Consider the following 24,051-nt stretch of genomic DNA (forward strand, 5'->3'; position numbering starts at 1 on the left):
GGGGAAGGGGAAAGGGAAAGGGAAAGGGAAAGGGGAAAGGGGAAAGGGGAAAGGGGAAGGGGAAAGGGAAAGGGAAAGGGAAAGGGAAAGGGAAAGGGAAAGGGAAAGGGAAAGGGAAAGGGAAAGGGAAAGGGAAAGGGAAAAGGAAAAGGAAAGAAAGGAAAGGCTCTTGGAAGCAAACCAGCCGCAGATCAAGGAGCTCTATGACATCCCCCCTGCTCCAGGGAACTGAGCCCTCGCAGAAGAATGGAATGCTGCCAGCAAGATTGCTTATTTACTTAATTAATATTCGAAAGATCTGCCAAAGATTCTGACTTTTAATATATGTATTTTAAGAGGGCAATGGCAAAGTCCAGGCAATCAGCAAGAACCCCAAACCCCAAGGTCAATAACTTCAGGGAGGTTCCTGGTCCCTGGGAGCTCCAACTGCTCCAACAGGACAAGCCCAGGGTGGCCACCACAATGGAACCTGGTCCTTGAGTGGGCACCAGGACCGTGATCACAGCTGCTTTGCAAGGCACAGGAGAGCAACTGAGGCACTGAGAAAGAGAAGAGTGAGCCCGAGAGTGAGAGAGCGAGCCCAGCACACTACAGCCCACTACCTTCAGCACTATGGCTCAGCTACAGCTCAGCTACCAGGGCAAGGAGCAGAGAACTAGGCTAGAATAACTCGAAGCTACTTAAAACATCAATCAAAAGAAGACATACTTGCATTTACATATGGTAATAGGGCTGTTGGGGGGGAAAAAAACAGAGCACAGGTAAATGTGTGCAGAGGATCCCCAGGGCGGTGCTGCCCGTGCACAGAGACCAGCACTGCACAGCCAACCCTGGTCCCCCGGTGAGCCTGTCAGCTGGTAACTGCTACAGCCTGGAATGGGATGTGGGGGGAAGCACATCCAGACTGGGGGATGCCACAACCAGGGTCGAACCTGAGCGTTAAATTCCCTCTCCCTGCTGATGGAGCCATCAACCCTGGGTGGGTCCCCTGACACATGATTAAGGCTGGAGTGAGAAGACTTTGGTGTTAAGAGTAAAACCAACCTCCAAAGAGCAGGGAAAGCATCTGCAGGACAAGGGCTGAGGCTCTGGGGCTTCATTTTCATGCAGAGCCATGTCTGGGCCAAGCTCTGGGCCCTCCCACTGCGGCTCAGGCGGGAGCAGAGCTGGCACTGTCCCCTGTCCCTCCCTGCCCACCACGGCGCACGGTCCAAGAGCAGTGTCCTCAGCGTTCCCATGGCACCTCCACGAGCAGCTGGCCACCCGCAGATCTCTCATTTGGAGGCTCCAGGGGCTCACTAAACCATCCCTATGGGACTGGAGGAGCTGTGGATTTTCCATGGCATAAAATGCCTCTGCCAAAACCAATCAAATACCCTTCAAATCACCAAGCATCCCCTGAGAACAGCACAAAAAACAGGGCTGGAAAGTTTGTTTCTCTTGTTCAGCTGCCAGGGACGCTCAGGATCTATTTGAAATGCAGGACAAAAAGTTTTGCCACGCAAAAGAAGAGTGAAATAACAAGGGTGGAGAAGGCGCTCCACGGAAAGAGCCCGAACAAAGGCTCCCTTATTGCATTCCAGTGGACAGATGTGTGAAAAATTAATCCCTCCGCCCCTGAAGAAAGCTTTTATCCCAGCTCTGAGATAAAAGCATCCCTGCGACACGGCACTCCAAACAGCTCAAGTGTGATCGCTGCCCGCGCTCCGTGCGGGAACGCCGCCGGCCCCGCCAGCGGGAGATGGGAACTGGGATTGATTATCAACATTGGCGAAACCCTCCTCGCTGATACGCTCACAGGATGGCTCCAGCACTGGAGGATCCCCTAATCAATCCAGCCTACTGAAAGCAATCGATCCCCTGCTAAAATGCCCTTTGCCAGGCACCACGTCCACGGGCTGGCTCAGCTGGGAGCAGTTCCCTGTCACTGCTGCTGAGCCACTGATGCTGTGTGACCTCCCACCAGAGTGCCACCTCCCTGTGGGACCTCTGTGCCTCTTTGCTCCTGACCCTGTCCCACCACTGTGCCACCTCCCTGTGGGACCTCTGTGCCTCTTTGCTCCTGACCCCCTCCCACCACTGTGCCACCTCCCTGTGGGACCTCTGTGCCTCTTTGCTCCTGACCCCCTCCTCAGCAGAGGTGGGCAGCTGACACCACCCCGCTCTGCCTGACGGGGATCCCAGCACGGGGCACTGGGAATGCCTCCCAGAGCTGGAGCAGGGGACAAGGAGAACTTGTAGCCAAGCAGAGTGTGAGAAGAGGCCCGGTGCCACTCAGCAACGCCTGGGAAGTGCAGGCATCTCCAGGAGACAGCAATGGCACTGGGGACTGCTGCTGTGGGGGACCCCCAGGAGCACAGAGGGCTGTGGGGTGTCAGCAGGTCCTTTGCTCCATGTACCAGCTGCCAACCAGCCTCCCAGTTCGCTTTAACAAGCAGCTTGGAGGTAACTGGGTGCCAGGAATGGGCGCCTGGACAAGAGTGTCTTGAAGCCAAGGGGAGCACTGATGGCAGCACCTCTGGATCCCACCCTGGACAATCAGGAGCATGGCCAGCACCAGCCCCACTCCCTCCGAGCCTTCTGAAGTCACCTGGAAAATCCAAAGGGTGGAGGGAGTGCTCAATTCATTCCTGGTGTTTGTTTACAGCGCTGATTCCTGCTCAAATGAGCCCTGTGCTTTGTGTGCCCGCTGCTCCCAGCTGCCCAGAGGAAACAAAGCCCAGAGCCATTGCAAAGGCCAGCAGTGCCCACTTTAAGCACTGCAATTAGAAGGTATTTTACAATAAACGTTTTGCACTGGGCTCACACACTGTCCAGGAAAGCCCTGAGGATTCACAGCAATTTCATGCTCTCTCATTGCTCAGAATGAGCCAAAACCAGCGTTCCAAGTGCAATTCTTCACAGATAAAATTTTCCTGCTTCCTGCATCAACAGTTTCACTTTAAACAGTGAAGCAGTGGGGGAAGATGGACAGATCTGGGTCAAATTCTTTGCCCTGAGGTCCCAGATTCAGTCCATGGCTGTTGTCTCTCCAAGGCACAGGTGATTTTGGGAGAAGGGGGATCACAGGATGGCACAGCCCTGGAGCAGCAGTTTGGGCTGGAGCACACAGCCCCACTGCCTTGCTCTGGGCATTGCAGTGGGAGCCCAGGATTGAGCAGATTTCCAGGGGCTTTGTGAACAAATCTGGCGAGGACAATGCTGCCTGAGCAGGGCCAGTCTTCACATGGGCTTCAGGGGCTCACCAGATCTCTGCCCTGCTCCATCTCCTGCTCTGGTGGGACCATTCCTTCTTAAATCACAGAGTTCTCCTGCCCTCCAGCCTGGGCTTGGCTACAAAGCAACCACAAGGGAAAAACCCAAGAACCATCTGCACCCCTTCCTGCTGCCAGGACACTCTTCCTGCAGCTCTGGCTCTAAGAGGAATCACTGACTCCTTCAGCCCTGCTCTGACAAGCCTTTGAGGACCCCAGGTATCTTGCATGCTCAAAGCACACGTAACCCTCTCTTCAACAACCAGACAGACAATAGGAATCAACCCAAAAAAAGGGCACAAAGATCACAAAATTAGTCCTTACATCAAAAAATACCATGCAAAGAATTTCCTCTTAATGGCCAAAGCACTTGGGCACTTGAGGTCGCATGTTCAGACTTCAGCAATGAGCACAGGGATTTAAAACAAGAAAATGGAAGTCGAGATGCCCAAATCACCACCTGGCTTCTGAAAATAGCCAAAATCAGGGAACAGGCACGGAGAATTAAATAAAAGCCACCATGAAACTGCACCTAAGAAGCAACCCCCTTGCTGTGTATTCAAGGGGTGTTTGGAGTGTTCACACAAAAGCAGCAGACTGGTCTGTGCAGGGTCTTTTGGGGGTCCCTGTGCTGAGGGCATCGAGCCCAGAGGTTCCTTCACCCCCCAACACTTCACTCCTTACACCCCTGGTGCTCCCCAGCAGGCTGACCTGAACCCCAGCCCTTCAGGAGGCTCACTTGATCTCGCAGGAAAGAAGTGCAAAGGCTGGAATATGAACTCATGTGCAGGCTGAGCAGGGAGAGGAGCCAGAGGGCTGATCCCCCCTTTCCAAGCAGGGTACCCAGGGGCTGATCCCCCCTTTTCAAGCAGCATTTCCAGGGGCTGATCCCCCCTTTCCAAGCAGGGTACCCAGGGGCTGATCCCCCCTTTCCAAGCAGGGTACCCAGGGGCTGATCCCCCCTTTTCAAGCAGTGTTCCCAGGGGCTGATCCCCCCTTTCCAAGCAGGGTACCCAGGGGCTGATCCCCCCTTTCCAAGCAGCATTTCCAGGGGCTGATCCCCCCTTTCCAAGCAGGGTACCCAGGGGTTGATCCCCCCTTTTCAAGCAGGGTACCCAGGGGCTGATCCCCCCTTTTCAAGCAGGGTACCCAGGGGCTGATCCCCCCTTTCCAAGCGGCGTTCCCAGCAGCTTTGATCAGCCCGAAAAGCTGCACCCGGCTCACAGCTGTCATTTCAGATGGGTTCTCACTTGCATTATTCTTTCCATTAGGCTGTGTTATCCTCTTTGGAGGATCTTTAGGCTTCATTTCAAAAGTATCAGAGACTCAAAACCATGAAGCAGAAGAGCCTGGTAGTTTTTTTTTTGAAGGCAGGCAGGCGTGGGTCCAATTTACTGGGCAAAAATGTCGTCTTTAATGGTGAACACACACAAGGGAAAGCTCCGTCCCAAAACAATCCCTTTATGTTTAAAACCTTCATCTTCCAGGCTCTCTGTCTCACACTCCCCCTCCCTTTCTATAAGGAAACACAAATGAGAAAGAAAAAAACCTGCTACTACTCCAAGCTTGAGATGAACAACTCAGTGCTGAATATTTAGAGAAGAACATACACCCAGAGAAATCAAATGCTCCCTAGAACTGATCAAAGATCGGGGTTCTACCACATCATTCACAACTCATTACCACTGTTTAGTAGCAATTAACTCCTTGGGATTTGATTGCAGACTCTATGAAGCTTTCTCCATCCACACCACAGCTGATGAACAGGACCCAGCACAGCAGGGCAGAGCTCCAGGGAAACAGGACAGTTCTTTCCAAAGGTTCTGATCAATTCTATGAACACTTTCGGGATCTCCAAGCCTGCCTCGAGTCCTGTATTGCAACAGACCCTTCAGTGCCTCCCTTTGTCCTTTTCCACTGCGTTACATCAACCTTGTTAAAATCTCTCCCAGCAAATTAAGGAATTTCATCCAGAACACACCGTGCACCACGGACCCTCACCCAGAGCCCCTGCATCATCCAGGGCACAGCCTGTACCAGGTCTGTCCTATGTCTGATACCCTCCAATGTCTGTTTGCAGATGGATCTTATGCTGAGCAAATATTCCCATTCTGGAATTTCAACAAAACAATAAATCCCAAATATAGTTAATTTAAAATTTGGCACTTCCACTTTATGTACAGTAAATGACCCATTTTTCAGCTGTTGGGACTCTCAGGCCATGATCCTTTTAGGATGAGAATGGTGCATTTCTGCCCAGTAATTACTTCATGCATCAGTGAGACAAAGCCTTGATTGTCCCCAAATTATCATTCTGTGGCATTTCAAGTGCAATAAACCTTTTGCAGTTATTTCACTATACTGAAAACTGGGAAACTTCTCAAAGGCAAACAGTTTGTTGTAAAAAAAGCTACTTATTCAAAAAGGAGCACAAACCAAGAAACAAAAGCTGGTAGCTGATTTAGGTTATCAACATCCAATATCCAACCTAACCCTGCCCTCTGTCAGTTTGAAGCCATTCCTCCTTGCCCTGTCCCTCCAGGCCCTTGTTAATTGTCTCTCTCCATCTTTCCTGTAGGCTGCCCTGAAGCCTCCTCTACTCCAGGATGAATAATTCCAATCCTCTCAGCCTCTCCCTGTAGGAGAGGTGCTCCATCCCTTTCATATCTTGGTGGCCTCCTTTGGAGTCGCTACAACTCATTTTAAAGGCCAAAGCCAAACATTTATCACAGCCTTTTAACCAACAAGCTAAGTGCAAAGGAAACGATGGCTGCAGGGGCAGGAACACCCAGGAGCTCACTGGCCCCACGCTGCCTCGCAGCACAGCAGCTCTGAATTTCTGCATTTCAGTCACCTGCTGCTGGATGAACAAGGGCAGGTTAGATGGAACCACATTAAGGCACCTATTTGGAGTTCAGCAACGTGGCACTGATTTGCTTCAAGCCTCATTTCCGCTGCTCCGATGGTAGAGAAAATGAGCTGTTTGGTTAAGCTGCTTGTCTCCATTTTTATGAATGATCTAAACTATCTGGGTAAGGATTATTTAAAGACAGGTCCTTGATGATGAACAAAGGCATAAAAAGAACTCGTGTCTGGAGGCTGAAGCTGAAAAAATTCAACACAAAGAGGCAACTTCATAAAGGAGAAGGCAGTAAATCACAGGACAAGGTTATCAGAGGGTGGGGAACTCTTCACCACTCACGTGCAGCTCACCCAGCACAGCCATCAGTGGCAGACAGGGACCTTCCCAGTGCCTCACTGCAGAGCTGCCTCTGGGCATTCCATAATCCATATTATGAAAGAGGTCACAGGAGAGGATTGGGATGCTGAGCCCAGAAATCTTCCAAGGCATTGCTGCAGCAACTACCATCACTGCTCCTGGGCAAGGCAGGACGTGGAAGCTCCTCGATGGCCAGCTGGAAACCCTACTACTAAAACATTCACATTTGAATGTTTCTGTGCTATAAGGAGACTGATATTGTTCAATTATTTGCAACTCCAGCCCCAATTTTTAACACCTTTGGTTAAAAATTGTCTCTACTGAGGCACAAGGCAGGAAGGCAGGGGAGCCATCGTGCTCTGGCTGGCTCAGACACGGAGAATTCCTCAGAGCAGGATGGGCATTGCCAGACCACACTCCTCCTTCTGCAGGGATATCCATGTTTTCCTCCACACACCAGTGTTTGTGTTATGCCTCTTTACTCTTGTGAATAATTGCTCTCATTAACCCTCCTGGTCACTGCAGCTGTGGCCCGTTCGCAGCTGAAACCATCGCTCTGGAGCTGCAGCATCGCCCCAAAACACACAGACCTCTACAGACACCAGCAGGTTTGGATTCTTTTTCCTTTTCTCTCCTCTCTGCCCCTTCAGGATCACTAAATTTCATGGCAATGAACCTCAAGTTTTAAAGCCTCTAACACCAGGCACAGATCAGTGAGCAGCTGAGAACAGGACAATCGGTGTTCAAATTCAACATTCAAGATGTTCTTTTTTCTCAGTTATTCAAGTTATAAGTGGAGAAAAATCTAATGAAGGACGTGGCCAGTTTTGGGCCTCAGCCAGACATGATATTCAGGGAAACCTCCAGAGCAGCCTCACTCACACTGAGAGGATGGGGCAGGAAAATGGGGACAGGCTCCATTGTCAGCGACCATGCTCTGCTGCCATTGACAGGGCTGGGAGCCAGACCATCAACACAGACCAACAGCTTCTCTCTGGAAAATCTCACCCTAAATCGAACAAAAAGGTTACTTTAAGGGGTAGGGGGAAATAGAAGATGAAAAAAGCCTTTTACACAATTCTCTGCAACATCAAAGTCCACAGCTTTTCTCAGAAGAACTGTGCCTTAAAGGCAAAGGTGCTTCAGCTCTGCTCAGGCTCAGAGAACAGCTCTAGAGACCATTTTTTCCTGCAAGAAAACACAATAATCTGAGCAGAACTTGAAGGAGAACCTTCTGGCTGGAGATTTATGGGCTCTGCTATATTAATTTCTCAGTTTGCTGTCTGCAGTTCCAGCTGCTCCTCCCTCCAGGGATGCGCCTGCAATGGGAACAGCCCCTCCTCAGCAGAACACCACCCAAAAGCTTAACTTTAAACCAGGTCCAGTCTAAAGTCTTTGTTTTCAGAGACAGAGGCTGAAACGGAGAGGTTACTCAGGTGGTTCCAACAGATTCCAAATGCACTCTGTAAACCAGTGATGCCATGCAGATGCAGTGATGTGTTTAGGTGGAATCAAGGCATGCAGTGCAGGGGAGAGCAGAGCAGATTTAAGCAGTTAAGAAAGGGTTAGACAAAGGAGTGAGAAAAATCTCCAGCTCTGTTCCAAGTCTCTTGCTGTTACAAGGCTTAAGCAACTGAACAATTTAAAATAGGTTTTACATTTCCTCCTCCTTTTTTGCAGCTGCCACCAGGTCCTCCTCTTCTGAGCGTTACGTTTGATCATTGCAGTATCACGACCAGACAAACTTTGCTCCCATTAGTAAATGTTCTACAAGCCTTACACTTGTGTAGCGGTGCTTGAAGAGTGCTTTACAGAGCTGACCCCTATTAATACAGACTTCCTCACTCCTGTGGGTACAGGAGCCATGTGCAGGCAGCACTTTAAAATCACTTTACCTCACCAGAGTAGGAAGCTGGGTGCTCCAGTACAGGGGAATGTGTCTCGGGGTCAGTGAAGCACCACATGCCCCAGGCTGGCTGTTTTACACCACTGCACACGGGACACAGGGAATGGTTGGCTTTTTTTTGGGATGCTGCAACCACACCCTCTTCCATCCCCTCTGCCCTCCCCTTCGAGGTTATTAACCAAGGGGGAACCTGTGCAGCAGAACTTGCATCGGGGTGTCCTAAACCCCAGACACAGGAACTTCTTCCCTCTCCTCCTCCTCTCAAGACACTAAGACAAAGAAGCCTTAAGCATAACATAAGAATTCCCCTTATCTTTGTCACCAGTTCCTTCTCCTCACCTGGAAAATTCCTATTTTCTACTTCTTCCCTCCTAGGCAAGCACCACACAGAACTCTACACAGGATACCTCCCTGCCCACACTGATGGGTGAACACTGTGGGACTGGCATCAGGAAAGAAACTGAACTAAGCTCAACAGAAAGGTGGTTTAAATGCTCTCACAGTAACAAACCCCATCAGTTTGAGACTTTGTGTTGCATTTCCACTACCCCAGGCACTGCAGGAGCGTGACCCAAAGCTGAGCTCGTGGCCTCTGCAGCACCAGTATTAATAAGCAAATATATTTCCCTGAGCTCTGCAAAGTTTGTGAAAATATTTGTTTTTCTCACCTCTCACCATATACAAAGGTTTTAATAAGCTTTAACAAACATACAAGCAAACAAACCCTTAATTAAAATAAATAATTTAAATTTCTAACCTGAAGGCTTCCATGAAACTTCGACAATCCCCAAGCACTCAGGTGATGATGGGAGAAAATATAACCAGGATAAAGACAATGCAGGAACATCCCACCACAGTGGTGGAGGACCAGTGGGGATGCTGCAATTTCCTCTCCCCCCAGTTAAGAGTGCATTTTGGGTTTTTTTTTTGGGTGTATTTTTTGCTGTAAACACACCTCGCATGGAACTGTTCCTCTGCAGGTTCTTCAAACAGTGGGTCACACGCTCTGAGTGATGGTTGTTTTATTCTTTTATTCAACTGTCATTGGTACTGGTTATTTGGGGTGTCCAAACCAAAATATTAAATTTGCAAGCTAAGAGAGCAGCAACACAGCAGATCCATTGTAAACAATTTATTATTATTTTCTACCTCAGTTACTTACAGGAAAAAAGTCATAAAAAAGAAAAAAAAAAAAAAGAAAAAAAAAAGAAAAAAAAAAGAAAAGCACAGATGGACTATTTACAAAAAATGAGAAAATTCACAATAGCCGAAATGTTTGCAAATCATGCACACTAAGACAAGTTCACAAAAGCAAAGCAATTCATAGCAAAAAAACCCCAAACAAAATAATAAGAAGCCATACAGATTAAAAAAAGCTAATGCCTGCAGAAAAGTCAAAAGAAAACTACCCAAGTATTACATCAAGCATCTTTAATGAAATGAACAGCACAGCCATGGATTGTAGAGCCTTTGACACCGACATTTTAAACAAGTGGATTAACAAACATTAAAATGCATTACAGGTCTACTGTAAGCATGCACCATACTTCTCACAAACTTATCAAATGGGTAGCAACACTTCCAGAAGAGCAGAATTTAAAGAGAATGTGTGTTTTCTACCCAAAAGTCCAGAATCTGGTCTTGTTAAATAAAGCCAATGGATGGAGGTTTGCAGCTCTCCTGCGACTTGGGTGGAGATGAAGAGGCGCAGTGTGTGATGCAGCTTAAGCAGGGAAAGCTTGGCCACAATTTAGGAAATTTGCCCGTGATTTGCAAGCAAAGTTTGGAAGGAGAAGCAGCTGCAGGGAGTGTGCGGGACCATCGCTGGTCAGAGCTGGGATCGAAGGATCAGAGAAACCCAGAATGGTTCGGGTTGGAAGGGACCTTAAAGCTCATCCAGTGCCAGCCCTGCCACGGGCAGGGACACCTTCCACTCTGCCAGGCTGCTCCAAGCCCCACTGGCTCAGGGAGCGGGGCAGGAATTGTGTGGGGGCAGCAGCTGCCTGAGCCCCTCTCTTGGTGGCATCTCACCATGGCCCTCGTGAGATGGGGGCAGCTCCCAGGGAGCCCCAGGCCAGAGGGCAGGGCATGGGACACGCCGGGGTCACAGGGCTGGGCAGGGCAGCCCTGCGCTGCCAAGGGTCCCAGGACAGGGGACACCTGCCCCACCCGGGGTGGGATTTGTGCTATGCTGGACGTCACCACGTCAAAAAGCGCCAGTCACTCTCTTTGGGGCTGTTTGTGAGACCAAATCAACCCCATCACCCTTCTCGCTGCGCCGATAAAACCGTTTCTAAGAAGTTTGTGAGAAGTCATGCCTTCGGAACGCCCCCGACCCCATCCTTGTGAGTTACATTCCAAGTGGGCATTAAAAACTCATAACAAAGCAGAGGGGAAAAAAAAAAAAAAAAGTAAACTCAAAGCAGTGAGGATATGGAGCCTTTAAAAAAATAAAAATAAAATAAAAAGTCCAGTCAATCAAACCAGCCAGTAAGAGCAGCAATTTTTCAGTGGACATTGATATTAAACATGGACCACCCAGGCTTTCTCTGTCTCTCTCTCATTAGCACTGTAGTAAACCCCGATTAATTTGTTATGCATCTTTAAGAACTAGTTGATAAAAATTATGTCTTGTGAAATCGGCAAATAGTCTGCAAAGTGAAATAAGAACAGAAATTAATAGATTAAACTGAAAAGATAAGTCCAAGAAATAAAAAAAAAAAAAAAAAAGAGACACAGAAAGGGTGTGATTGCAATTAAAATTAAAAAAAAAAAAAAAGAGGCAATGTACTGCATGAGGAAGGGCTGGGAGGAATAACGGGATGGGAGGAGATAGAGCAGCACACAAAGGGTTGTGTGTCTTGGCCCTGGAGCAGGGGCTGTCCCATGCGTGGGAGAGGACATGGGCCAGCCCCTGGGGGACAGGGACAAGGGAATGGGAATGCAAATAGGTGGGTCGTGGCACTTGTACCTCATTCACTTGGACAACAGGAAAGACCATCAGGGCAGTTCAATCAGAAGGGAACTCCTTTTTCTGGCTTTAACTGACTGCAGTGGTAACTGGGTAGCACAGCCTGCCCAGGGCCAGGGCCTGTGACTGCCCTGTGGGGTGACCCCAGCCACAGGGGCACTGCAGGGGGACAGGGCTGCGCTGTGTCAAAGCCTGCAGGACTCCTGGGAGCAGCCCAGAGTGGGACTGGACATTTTTCTGTGTATTTTGCTGAGGCTGCACCACCAATGCATGCAGGGCAGGAGGCAGGGGAAGCTCTCGGACCTGGGAGGCTCCTGCAGAAACAGCCAAGTACTTGTCCCTCCAAATCACCCCAGCGAGGTTTTAAACCTGACACCTGCCCTGCTCCTGAAAGGCTCCCTGGAGCCAAGCTGTGCCCCGTGGCACTGGGCTCTCTGCCCCAAACACTGCTGCAGCAGTGGGGACAGCCCATCCTGCTGCTGCACCGCTCCCCACAGCACGGCTGCAGCCAGGACGCTCCCGTGCCGCACGCTCCGCGGGTTGTGATCCTGGAGACCAAGCTCCAAACCACCTGAGAAACTCCCAACAACTCTGGAAAGCTTCTGATTGCTGCTAAGAAGGAACTGATCTGAGTGGGAGGGGAGCAGGGGCAGAGCTGTGGGGCAGGGAAACTCAACAAGGTGAGACAGGGCCCTGAGCATCTCCTGGCGCTGCCTGGCTCCCCTGGGACCCACAGCTTTCTGGTGGGGACAACCCCCTTGGATTTTTTTTTTTCCCATATTCAATCTCTGCAGGAGACTGAAAATAACCAGGCAGTAACTGGAAGTCCTGCTTTGGTAAAAACAGGCCCTTAATAAAAATACATCTAAGAAGGGGTCGAGTCAAAGGGTGCCTTTGCTGTCAGTGAGCAAACACGTTCGCTTTAGACACGTTTATAATTAAACTCATCCAGCCTCTGGAGATTTTTGACATTAAACCTATCAAAGGTGTCTCTCCTTCAATGCCTTCGTATGAATCAGCAGGTACAGGGAATTGTGAGGAGTCAGAGCCTGAGACAACACACAAACACCTGCTGAAGCCTCCTCCTCACCTCCAGCTCCTGGCTGCAATCCTGCCAGACCGGACTGTCCCGCTGGTTCCAGTGGGACCAGAGGTGGTGTCACCTGGATCTGGGGGCAGCCCCACCAGCACCGTGTCACCCCAGCAGCTCTGCTGTCTGCCTGACACCCCAGTTGTTTCAGATCTGGCCTGGTCCAGGTGGGAAAATGTACCACAGGTGGGAAGAGGTGGCTCAGCTTTTGGAAGAGCCCTGGCATTTGTGAATTCAAGTAAACAAACCCTCACAGCGCTGTTCCCCTCAGTGTTATCAGTCCTGCAAGAAACAGCTGCACAACAACCCCATCACAAGGACACTGCTTATCCTACAGATGACGACAACCCGTGTTTTCCCAAAGCAGGGTCTCATCCTAACGACCTAGGGCTGCACACACGGCTCCACGTTTGCCCCAGCGCGCTGCAGGTGTAGCCAAGCACTCTCCACATCCTCACCCACCCTAGAGAACCTTCCTGTGAGGTGCTGGTTTCCCTCCTGCCCCTCCCTGCTCGCTGCAGGGGGTTCACTGGGTGTCCCTGTCACCCCAAAGCTCCCAGCCCCGCGCTCTGAGCCCTGAGGAGCACACGACCCTTGTGACCAGGCTGCTCAGGAATTCAGGGTGGGCCAAGGGTGGGGCTTCAGCCACCAAACAGAGCAAAGGCACAGCTTTGCTTGTTCCAGCTGCCTGGGAAAGCCCTGGGGTGAAAGGAAACTCCTGTGCGGTGCCAGCCCATCCCGCTGCGGATGGGCAAAGGTTTGGCTGGGCTCTGTGGGATGCCCCATCCCTGGAAGTGCTCAAGGCCAGGTTGGACGGGGCTCTCAGCAGCCTGACCTAGTGGAAGGCGCCCTGCCCAGTGCAGGGCTCGGACCTCTGAAGGTCCCTCCCAGCCCAAACCATCCTGTCCTGCGCTTCCACGACCCCGATTCCCCCCCAGCGCCGGTCCCAGCGTGAGCAGGACCCACCCCGAGCCCAGCAGCGCACGGGGCTGGCCACTGCTCCTGGGGGGGACCCCCGGAGCTGGGACCCCCCCCGAGGCAGCACAGAACGCAGCAGGGTGGGATTTGCACTCGGGAGTGAACGCTCACTTACCACGGGCCAGCACGGGGAGCAGCGTGCGGGTCCCTGTGTGCGTGTGCGTGGCTGTGTGTAGCTCTAGAGCATCTACGGAAGGAAAAGCCCATCAAAGGCAGGGTAACAGCTCTCCAGTGATCTCTCTCTTGCTTTTTTTTTTTTTTTTTTTTTTTAATGTTTTAATTTAAGAAGTTTGCTTTCAAATAACCAGTACCAATTTGTACATTAGGAAAAAAAAAAAAAAATATAAAGTGTTGAGAGTATGTTGGTATAAAGGTCTATTTTTAAATAGCGAAAAAAAACCAAAAACAACAACAACAAAAAAAAAAAAGCCACCAAAAATTTTGCTGTTGTGTGAGATGCTCCCTGCAGACTTTCCTGTCTCAGCTTGCAGCTACGGACTTAAAAAAAAAAAAAGGAAAAAAACCCCCAAAAAAAACCAAAAAAGAAGGAAAGAGGGGAAATAAAGCATATCTGTAAATGAAATGTACGTACCTGGGAACTGATAACTGTAACTTGGGGCAAATCCAGGATATCCTCGGCCATACGTCGCAACAAAATTCGGGTAACCTTGATCACAGAAATGTAAAAAAAAAAAAGAGAGAGAGAAGTTTGAGGATTAATGAAGGGTTTTTTTGAAGGTTTTTTGTTTGTTTGTTTGTTTGTTTGTTTTTTAACACAATGCACAATGCCAGGGAGGATGGGGGAGACCTAATTTTACGGAGGGTATTAAAAAAATCAGATTTATTCTGCTCATGCCAAACTGCAGAGAGGTTTCATCATTATCCTGAATAGAAACATCTCGAGCTGGCGGCGCTGGCCCAGCTCCGAGCAGGAGCCCTGTCACTCTGGTAATTAACATGCACTTTGGTGTCTGGAGCCCAAGGACTGTGCATACTTGTTAGCTGGAAGAGTAAATGCCAAATGCTAAGGCTAAACACATAACACGGGTTTGCTCTGACATTTGGAGAGCTTACAATGAATGTACTTTGCTTCAGAGCTATTGACAGTTGGAGATTAAGGTAGTAGTAATTCTTTATCCCGGGAGTGTGAAGGACAACAGTTAACACATCAAAGAGTTGGAGGCAGCAGCAGCAACGAGCCAGGGAGTCAAAGAGCTTTTAATTTTTCAGGAAAGTAAAAGGAAGCTGCCCGAGGTGCTTCTGAAGACCCCTTCTGAGGCAGAGCAGCCGACCTCGGGCAGCTTTGGGAGGTTTGTTAGGAGAAAAGTTCACTTGAGAGCATTTTGTGAATAAAAGCACCTCAGTGAAGGCAAAAGGGGCAACTCTGCTGCCTTCACTCTCCTGACTGTGAATGAATGTGCTGGATGCCCCACTGATCCGTGTTTGGGCTGGCAGCAGCCGTGGGGTCACACACTGTGACACCCCCTGTTTTAACCTCCCCACAGCCATTCTCTCTGGTCCCACAGTGGCTATTTGCAAATGCCCCAAGGTGTCCTTTACACTCAGGGGGTGTCCTAAAATTCTAACCTCACATTGATCCTCAACATTTCCTCGCTCGGTTTTCTTAAAAACAGGCAGCACCCCGAACAATTCCAGTGCACTGAGCACCAGCGTCAGCCCAGGCCTCTCCAAACCAAGAAACCACCAGGAAAAGTTCTGTCCTGCTGTCTGAAGTGAGTGGAACTCTCGGCAGCAGCTGGGCTGGAGCCCGAGAACTCGCTCAGCAGCCGAATGGCTCTTCTGGGGGGCTGCTTTTATTTACCCTGTAACACACTCATCCATCACTCCCTGCTTTCCTGCTGCAGCAAGCCCCTCCATTTCCGATCAGATTTATACGTACACGCAGCCCACTATAAATCATAATCTCAAACTGGAAGATAAAAATGCTCGGATGAATTCTGATGATGGGATTAGGCAGTGCAGCCCCGCGACGCCCGGACAGCACGCGGATATGTACACACTGCTTAGCCCTCCTTTCACAGCTCAACAGCTGGATTCCCTCAGAAATTAATCACCTCTGTCATTAAGTCAGATCTTTCAGAGTTAAGCTTTACAAACGTTTTTTCCTTTCTTTTTCCTTTCTTTTTTTTTAAACAACACTATTGATAAATGGATTGTTTGCTAAGTAAGTAGCGCCATTAACACCATTGAAAAATCACTCTGCAGCCCCTCTCTCCTTGCCAAGAGGAGGAATTCACTTTGCTCTGTCTCAGACAGTTCTGAAGCACATCTGCCAGCTCACAGCTGTCAGGGCACAGGGGCTGAGGTGCTGGGCAGCAGCAGAGCTCTGCAGGTGTGGTACCTGTGGCCCCAGCCAGATCAGCACGGTGGGGGATGGCAGCTGCCCACAGTGCTTTGGATGCCACCTCTGCTGCTGCCTGCCCTGGCATGGTCCTGGCTCTGACCCCAGGGCAGCCCTGGCCAAACCTGGCTGTGCCTGACAGCCACAGCACCAGCCAAGCTGCCCGGGGGCTCTGCTGGCACCGCCAGCACTCAGCGCTCTCAAAGTCAGGCAGATGAAATCATAAATTTATAATACAACATTACTTCAATTTTCCTCTTCATTTACTGCTGCAGTGCCCAGCTCTGCTCTAACGACTCGAAGCCTGATCCTCGAGTCTGATCCTCGTGGGGACATTGCCTGGCTGAATATCAATGGTGTCTAACACCATGCCTACCTGGATGCTTCATCAGGCCAAATGATGGCCATGCTGACCTACCCACCATTCCCATTAGGTGCCATCCTCATCCTGCACGGGGCATGGAGAAGCTGATTTGCCTTGGTAGTCCTGGGGAGTGACCAATCCCTTGTAAGTAAACCAAAAATCCAAGTTTTGACTGGATGGCCTCCTTCAAAGCAAGACTGTCCTGTCCACAAACTCAAACCAGCAGTCAAAGCACTTTCCCACCACTGCTTCTACCCAGCTCCTGTCCAGCCTGTGGAAATGTCTTTTCATTTTAAAATTTGCTAATGGGGTGGACAAAAGCTCATGGTCAACATGTGGGAACGCTGAGCACACAGGAGCCAGGGGACCCGTGCAAAATGAGTTCAAATGCTCCAGAAAATGCAAGGAAGCTGTTGTCTCCAAATGTTGCTCTGAGTTGCAGCTGCTACTCCATTGAACGGTGTCTGGTGGAAAAAGGAATGACTTTCTTTGAAGGGCACAAGCTTCTCTAATGCATGAGCTCAGCCTACCCAGACTGAGCGTGTGCAGGAACACAGAGCCCTGCCAGAGACCTTCCCAAATCCGTGCTCCCACCGCACATCGCTCCAGCACTACGGGGTGTGAGCCTGGGCTTCCATCTCTGGAGGGGCTTGCGAGCTAAAAGGAGCCCAATTTTAATGCTGAACACCAGGATGATGCCCATCACCAGGAGAAATGAGTGCTGCCAGCCCCAGCTCAAGGCAGGCAGCACAGGGTCACCTCCAAAGCTGGGTGTCACCACTGTGGTGACTGCAGTGTCCCAGGCACAAGAGAGCAGCTTCAGATGAGACGGGAGACAAAACCCATCTCCTCTTAATGTTGCTCCTCTGTTGCTCTCTTCTTTACAAGTTTTCAGGCACAGACCTGACCAGAGTGCAAAAAGCTCTGGGGCAGTGCTGTGACACCCACATGCCCTTGGTGACAGGGCTCCTGGTCTGCACACCAGTGCGAGGCTCCAGGCACAGAGAGAGTTTCCTGGTCACCAAACTGCTCCCACTCAGCCACAGAGGGGGGCACACAGGACCTGTTCATGAGCATCCAAGGGGCTGGGGAGCAGCTCTTCCTGCTGGCTGGGCTGACAGGGAGAGGAGTGGAACTGAATCTGCTCCACTCTTTATGCAGAGAGGCTCATTAAAGCCCCTGCTCTCCCTGAGACCAGCGTGTCCCACCAGCAGCCCGAGCCCCAGACAGCCCAGCAGCCGTCCTGGCAGAAGGCTCAGCCTGCCCCCGCTCTCCCAGTCAAAAAATCCTTTCAGAACACTTTAATTTTGCTCCAATCAACCAAATCATCACAGAAGCGGCTGCCTGCGCACCTTTAGACCCTGGCTGCTGCAGGCTCCTTGGGGAGGCTGTGATTAATGAAAAAGACCAACTTCCTTAATAGCTTTGGAGGGAGTCGCTCCCTGCTCCTTCCTTGGGGCTGTCTCGTGCCTTCGTTCCTCTGATTCCCTCCTCTGCCCATGAACAGCAGCTGGAGAAGGTGACCTTGAGCAAGGGCTTCTGGAAACAGGTATAAAACCCCTTCCAGAGCAGCCCCAGCTGCTCTGGTTCAGTCCAGTTGGGCACGGAACAGAAGACACGGGGCTGACCCGACTGGGCCTCGTGAGCCCCCGCAGAACGCTCAGCAGCAGCAGTGATGGAACTCTGTGTCTGATCATTTGGTGGGTTAATCATGCCCCTCTTCCTGCAGGGATGGGCCCTGCAGCATTTGAAACCGGGGCTTCCTGACGGCCATCCAGCAGCTCTGCTCTCCCGTGCTGCAATTTCCTTGTTTAGCACTTAATTATTTAACACGGTGCCACGGTAGCAAGCAGGAACTCGGAAGATGAAAAACCAGCTCGAGTGGATAATGAAGCATCTGGCCTTCACCATGGATCAATCACTACTGCTCAGCCAGTCCCCAGATGTGAAATGCAGGGAGAGCAGTGCAGGGCTGGCTGGAGCTGCGCTGGTCAGGGTGACCCCACTGCAGCAGGACCAACAGGTGCCCCAGCTCTTCCTCTGTGCAGTTCCACTCACTGAGGGCTGCTTCCCTTAATTCTCACAGCCTGAGATGATCCTTTTTCAGAGAGACAGCCCCAGTGGGAACAGACTCACGCTGCACCCGGGGGTTGAATTTTCCCTTCAGGACACTGGGGTGGATCCAGCTCCATTCCCTCTGTGCCCAGCTGCAAGGAAAAGGGCTGTGGCCACGTGGTGGAGGATGATGCCATGGATCTTCCTGGCTTCCCAGGGTGACCTGGACTCTCTCCTCCTGCAGCCAGCAGGACAGGCCAGCACAGTGACACACAGAGCTCCACACCCCACCTGCACCAGCCCGACCTCGGGCAGCACAGGTGGAAAAGGAACAGCAGAAACAGTACATTGGCTCAGGCACGCTGGGAACACACAGGTAACGAAATCACGGACTGACTAGAGCAAGATAAATATTTTAAGCATAAAATGTGATTTCCAAACACTGTGGGGCAGGGTGGCGGTGGAGCGTGGGGACAGCAAAACAGATGATCAGCTGAAATAACCCGATTACACATGCCAGAAATGGATCACTCCAGCCACACCAACAGAAGTACTATTAATTCTGAGATAAAGCAAACATGGCAGGAAGTTCTTCCTGTCAAATCAAGCAGTGCCTGGTGTCAGACACCTCAGTGTAAGAGCCTGATCCTTGCAGGAACTGGGTCCTCTGACCTGACGCCCACCCCAGGGGCTCTGGGCTCCCCCAGCATCTCAGCCAGCCCCTGACTCCACTCAGCAGAGCTCGGGGCAACCCAGATCCCAAGGCTGGGCTTTGTGCTCGGTTTCTGGGATCACCTAAACCCAGGATAGGAAAGTGAAAGCATCCTGAAGGGGGACCTGGCCTGGGAAAGGCTCACTGCTGCCTGGGGTCACCTCCAGATTGCCCTCCCACTCCCACATGCTTACACAGGAGGTGACAACTGAGGGGAAGTACAGGGATACAAAGGGAGCAGAAAGTTTAAAATATATGGTGTTTTACAAAAAAAACCCCACTGGCAATGGATTAGCAGCATTTTGGCCGAGAACAGAGTGGCTGGGGTTGTCACATTATTTAGAAAGAATTATCTAGGCAGAAACAAACGAGAACCAATTATAACTAAATAGACCTCGTGCACAAATAGGAATTTGCCATTAAATATCATTTATCCCATTTAATTAGTATTTTCTGGACACAATACTCAGGACTAAAATACCATTCCATCTCCTTGAAACTTGTAATTATTGTTGCGACCTGTCCTGCTACGCATCCCCCCACTTCCTCCATCCATGCCATTTAAGAACCAGCAAGATTTTCAATTATCTATGCTGAACTGTCAAAGCTACCTTTAAAAGAAGGGGAATAATGTGTGACTCAATTCCTCTAAAAAAGGGGAGAGATCATTTTTAGTCAGAATGAACACACTGCATCTTTCATCATTCTATTTTTGCGAGTAAGAGTAAAACAGGCTATTTAAAACATCCATTTAAATGCAAATTTTTTATATTCCAGGCTGGGGGGGTGGGGGGAGTTAATCATTTACCACAGACAGGATTATTTTCTTCACTCCACCCCTGCTAAAGTTTCAGCCTGGCACCCACACAGGTGCGGGGGGACTTGCTCAGCCCTGTGGCTTAAGGGTTTGGAAATGAGGGAGACAAGGGAGGCTCTGAGTGGTGGCTGTGGCACTTACCCAACATTCCCATCCCTAGCATGAAAGCGTCCATGGTGTACGGCAATCCACGTGCCCTTCCTCTCGTCCCTGGTGGAAACATCACTTCTTTAGGTTGTGCTTTCTTACATTCTACCTATTGAGCAGAAACACGTACAAATGAGATGCAAATGAATTCCATGTAAATGTCAAATGCAGAACTGATCTACTTAAGGGGGGGGGGGGAGGTTTATTTTTAGCATCTGCCTCCCCACACCTCCTCCCGCTCAAAGGTGAACTTCCAGAATAGCGTAACCAGATTTGAAAGAGCAAACGTGTGTGCCTCTTTAACCACCCACTGCAGCCCCCAAAGATGACAGAAGTGCTGATTTAAGAAGTTCTGTGCTCCCAAAAGGGAACCTGGCACTCGTGGGAGAGAGGGATGAATGGAGGGAGGGCTCCAGCACGGCTCCATTGCAATCCATAACACAGAACGACTCCCAGTGATCATTACAAAAAGCTCCTTTTAAAATAGGAATAAAGAATCAATATTTCTACCCAGCAGAAAATTTCTGTAAACCCTATTAATAAAGGATCTGCATGCTTTCACTTTCAGTTACTCCTGCTGCCTTGGGAAGTTGCTCAATGCCACTGGAACCACGTGCCACTACCAATGCCCTGTGAGACAGCAGCCCAGCCCTGCTGCCAGGGGGACATCCAGGGCCCCCAGCCAGCTTCTTTCTCCCAGGAAGAAGGAGAAATACAGCACTTCTCCATGGTTTCTTGCTCAGGCACTGTCATCTCACCCCCCAGCAGACAGACAGCTCCTGAGGGTGATGTGCCCCGCTGCAGGCTGAATCCACAGGTTTGAGCTTTGTGCCTCTAACTTTGTTCTGATTTTTAACCAGAGCGTCATTTAACAGGAGTTTGCGCAGATGATTCCTCCACTCAAGTGACAGGGGGAGCACCAGAAGTGTGTCATGTCAATTCATTTCACAACCACATCTTTTGGGAGGGCCACTGCTCCCAGTGCCGTGGCAGCATTGGTTACACCTCAGGGCCACTGGCGCTGCACAGTCAGGATGATAAAACCCATCCAGCCTGGATGGATGGACAATTAACAGGGAAATGAAGTCTGGATTAGCACCCTTAGAAACAAGAATCTGGTAATTAGCTTGTGCAACCCATAACCCAGCCCACCGCTGCTCTCTGCGAGCCTGGCTCCACTTCTGATTTCCACAGCACACGGGGGTACAAAGGGAATGGCAGTGACTGCAGAGGGGCTTTAACCAGGATTAAAGGGGAAGCAAAAGTCACCAGTAGGAAAGAAAAATAATTCCTAAGCCTCTGTAAACAAATATACCCCATGTGGAGGGCAAGAAGATTCTCTGTTAGCCAGACTCTCTCTCCATGGAGGGATGACATTTGGGGTACGGGACTGGGAGCGTGGCCCTGCTCTGCTGTCCTGGGAGAGACACTGCCTGACCCCAGCCCTGCCAGCCCATCCCCAGGGGACTGTCACACTGCCCAGGCACCAGTGCCACACCATGAGGTGTTTTGGGAAGCTGCCCATGCACCGTCCCATCAGCAAACTGGGACAACGTCGGAGCAGGAGTGAAGCACCACAGCGCTGGGGGCCTGGATGGTGCCTCTTCATCAACAGCAAGAGCAGAAAGAAAAGGGGCCTGGCTGCTCTTCTGCCAGAATCCAGCCCTCTCCTTACAGGGAAGGGGATGGAGATGGCCAGAACCATTCCAAAGCCACAGTTACCTCAAGGGGAAAACCCTGGAGAGATGTCACACACGTGACAGGACATGCAATGGGGCTTCTCCAAGAGGAAATGTATGTGGATTTATGGCTCAGCTCCATAGTGAATTACCCCCGAGAGCTGCCTGATAAGGGTCTTTGTACACACATCTGGACCTCACTCCAACTTTCAATTCAGAGTTTCTGGGCATCTTAATAATTTCCAGATTTTTTCCACCTCCTTGTATGAGGATGTGCTACACTTTCAGCAGCCCAACAAAGAAAGGTTTAACTCTAAGGCTAAAAAAAAAAAAAAAAAAAGGAAAAAAAGGCAGGGAAACTAAAATTCACTATTTTTGTTTAGTCTAGTTTGGAGAATTAACCTTGCACTGGGGTACTCCTGGGTCGAGCGGAGCAGTCTCAGCCAAGGGAACCCAGGAGGGCTGAGCTGGGGAGTGAAAAGCCTCTTATACCCAGCACAACAAAACAGGCTGTCAGCCCTCAGGATGTCCCACAAACCCCTGGTTAGCAGCTTTCCAGGGAAACCAGGGCTAATTTGAGGCAAGCAGAATGTGAATATCCACAATGCACAAACCCCTGCTGACCCACCCAAAGACAAGGAGACTTTGTTGTGCCAGCCACGCCAGCCTGGGGGGCTCCGATCACCCTGGGGACAACGTGTCACTCACACCATGGCCAGACACACCAGGCAGCAGCAGAGAGGTTTTCAGCTTATTTTAAAAAGCACACTGAGTCGTGGGTCTGTTCATCCACCACATTACTGATCAGTGGCTGGGGCTGGGAATTAAAGGGTCTGGAACAGGCCCTGGCACGGGCTTGCCCACAGAAGCTGTGGCTGCCCCATCCCTGGAAGTGCCCAAGGGCCACAAAACCTGCAAAATCCCACCCTGAGAGGGAGGAAGAGCCACAGGTGCTGGGCAGTGTCACAGCCTGTTCTAGAACAGCCCAACATTTCTGTCAGCTGCTGGAGAGCCTGACTCCAGGCTCAGCTCACTGCCCCTCTCGCCAGCGCTGTACCCAGGAGGTGAATGACTCCAGCACAGTGGCATCTAAGGGAAAGTAATTACTCCATCACATTTCTTTTGCAGCTACTTTTCCTTAGAAAAACAGGTGTCTCTTTGCAAAGCAGCCTGCTCCTGTCAAAGGAACAATAGTCCAGGGACAGCTCGTTTGGGTTTATTGTCCCCCTGCAATGTTTGGAGCATCTCTGGCCTCCCACGTAAATTCCAACTTCCATTTATTAAATACCTCGCTGGCATTTTCTTTTCACTGTCCTACTGCTCGTTTAATATTACATTTGACATTCTAAGCTTTATGGATGGCAACAGAAGCAGAATGGATGAGCTAAAAATAGCCTGCCAGGGAGGCTGGAGCTGGAAAGGGGCTGGGGAGCAGCCGCCCCGCTGGCCTCTGCCTGCCCCGCGTCTGGGGAAACGTCCAGGGGGGAGCAGGAGCCAGCTCAGGGCCAGCCCCAGCCCACGGAGCTGTGGATGGGCCAGCTGAGCCAGCTGGGCATGGGGACAGGGACATGGGCAGGGATGGGACAGGAACACGAGCAGGGATGGGACAGGGACACAGGCAGGGATGGGTACAGGAACACGGGCAGGGATGGGACAGGGACATGGGCAGGGACACGGGCAGGGATGGGACAGGGACATGGGCAGGGACACGGGCAGGGATGGGACAGGGACACGGGCAGGGATGGGACAGGGATGGGACAGGGATGGGACAGGAACATGGACAGGGATGGGACAGGGATGGGACAGGAACACGATCAGGGATGGGGACAAGGATGGGGAGAAGGATGGGGACAGGGATATGGGCAGGGATGGGACAGGGATGGGGACAGGGATGTGGGAAGGGATAGGGACAGGGACACAAGCAGGGATGGGGACAGGGACACAAGCAGGGATGTGGATGAGGACAGGGTGTCCCAGTCCCAGCTCACCAAACCACTGCAAACCCCATGGCCTCGGGCTGGGACTGCGAGGGCCGGTCCCCTGCACGGCTCAGGGACACAGGGGGACAGGATCCCAGTGTGACACGGCCCCAGCTCTGCCCCCAGGCAGCTGTGTGTCAGTCCCAGCTCCCTGTCCCAGGCACACACAGCTCCTGGCCCCCAGGGCTGGCATTCAGCTGCAGACACATCAGCAGGGCCATGACTCAGTCCCAGGACAGGCTCGTGTCTCATCCCCACGCTCACTCCTGGGCTGCTTTCAAAGTCAGGGCTGAAGGAGTGACATGAAGGGAGCACTCTGAGATGGTGGCACCTGGAGGGGGCACTGAGCGGGCACAGGAGTGGGCAGGGGATATTTTAATTACCCAACAACAAACACCAACACCCGAAACTGTTTTTCTTGCTCTTTCTGATGTTCCTCGAGTGTTTTCACCCTGTCCCATCCTCCATGCTCCCTGCTACCTTCCTGGGCAGCTTTCCACCTGGGAAGGAATCCTCC

General features: G+C 50.9%; 1 protein-coding gene across 15 annotated transcripts in view; it reads right to left on the minus strand.

The window, feature by feature from the left end:
- Nucleotides 1-24,051, minus strand: part of MSI2 (musashi RNA binding protein 2) — a 204,531-nt gene that overhangs the window by 21,941 nt on the left and 158,539 nt on the right. For 13 of the 15 annotated variants that reach the window (XM_053995560.1, XM_053995559.1, XM_053995562.1 and 10 more), the window contains 2 exons: nucleotides 19,871-19,985; nucleotides 14,012-14,086 (listed from right to left, as the gene is read on the minus strand). In XM_053995560.1, coding sequence (XP_053851535.1) covers nucleotides 14,012-14,086; nucleotides 19,871-19,985 — 190 coding nt within the window. Of the gene's footprint in view, nucleotides 1-9,497; nucleotides 11,032-13,534; nucleotides 13,607-14,011; nucleotides 14,087-19,870; nucleotides 19,986-24,051 lie in introns of those variants that run through there. The other 2 variants (XM_053995563.1, XM_053995567.1) reach the window with 2 other exon arrangements.

The sequence above is a fragment of the Vidua macroura genome, chromosome 20 (assembly GCF_024509145.1).
Source record: "Vidua macroura isolate BioBank_ID:100142 chromosome 20, ASM2450914v1, whole genome shotgun sequence".
Taxonomy (NCBI): Eukaryota; Metazoa; Chordata; class Aves; order Passeriformes; family Viduidae; genus Vidua; species Vidua macroura.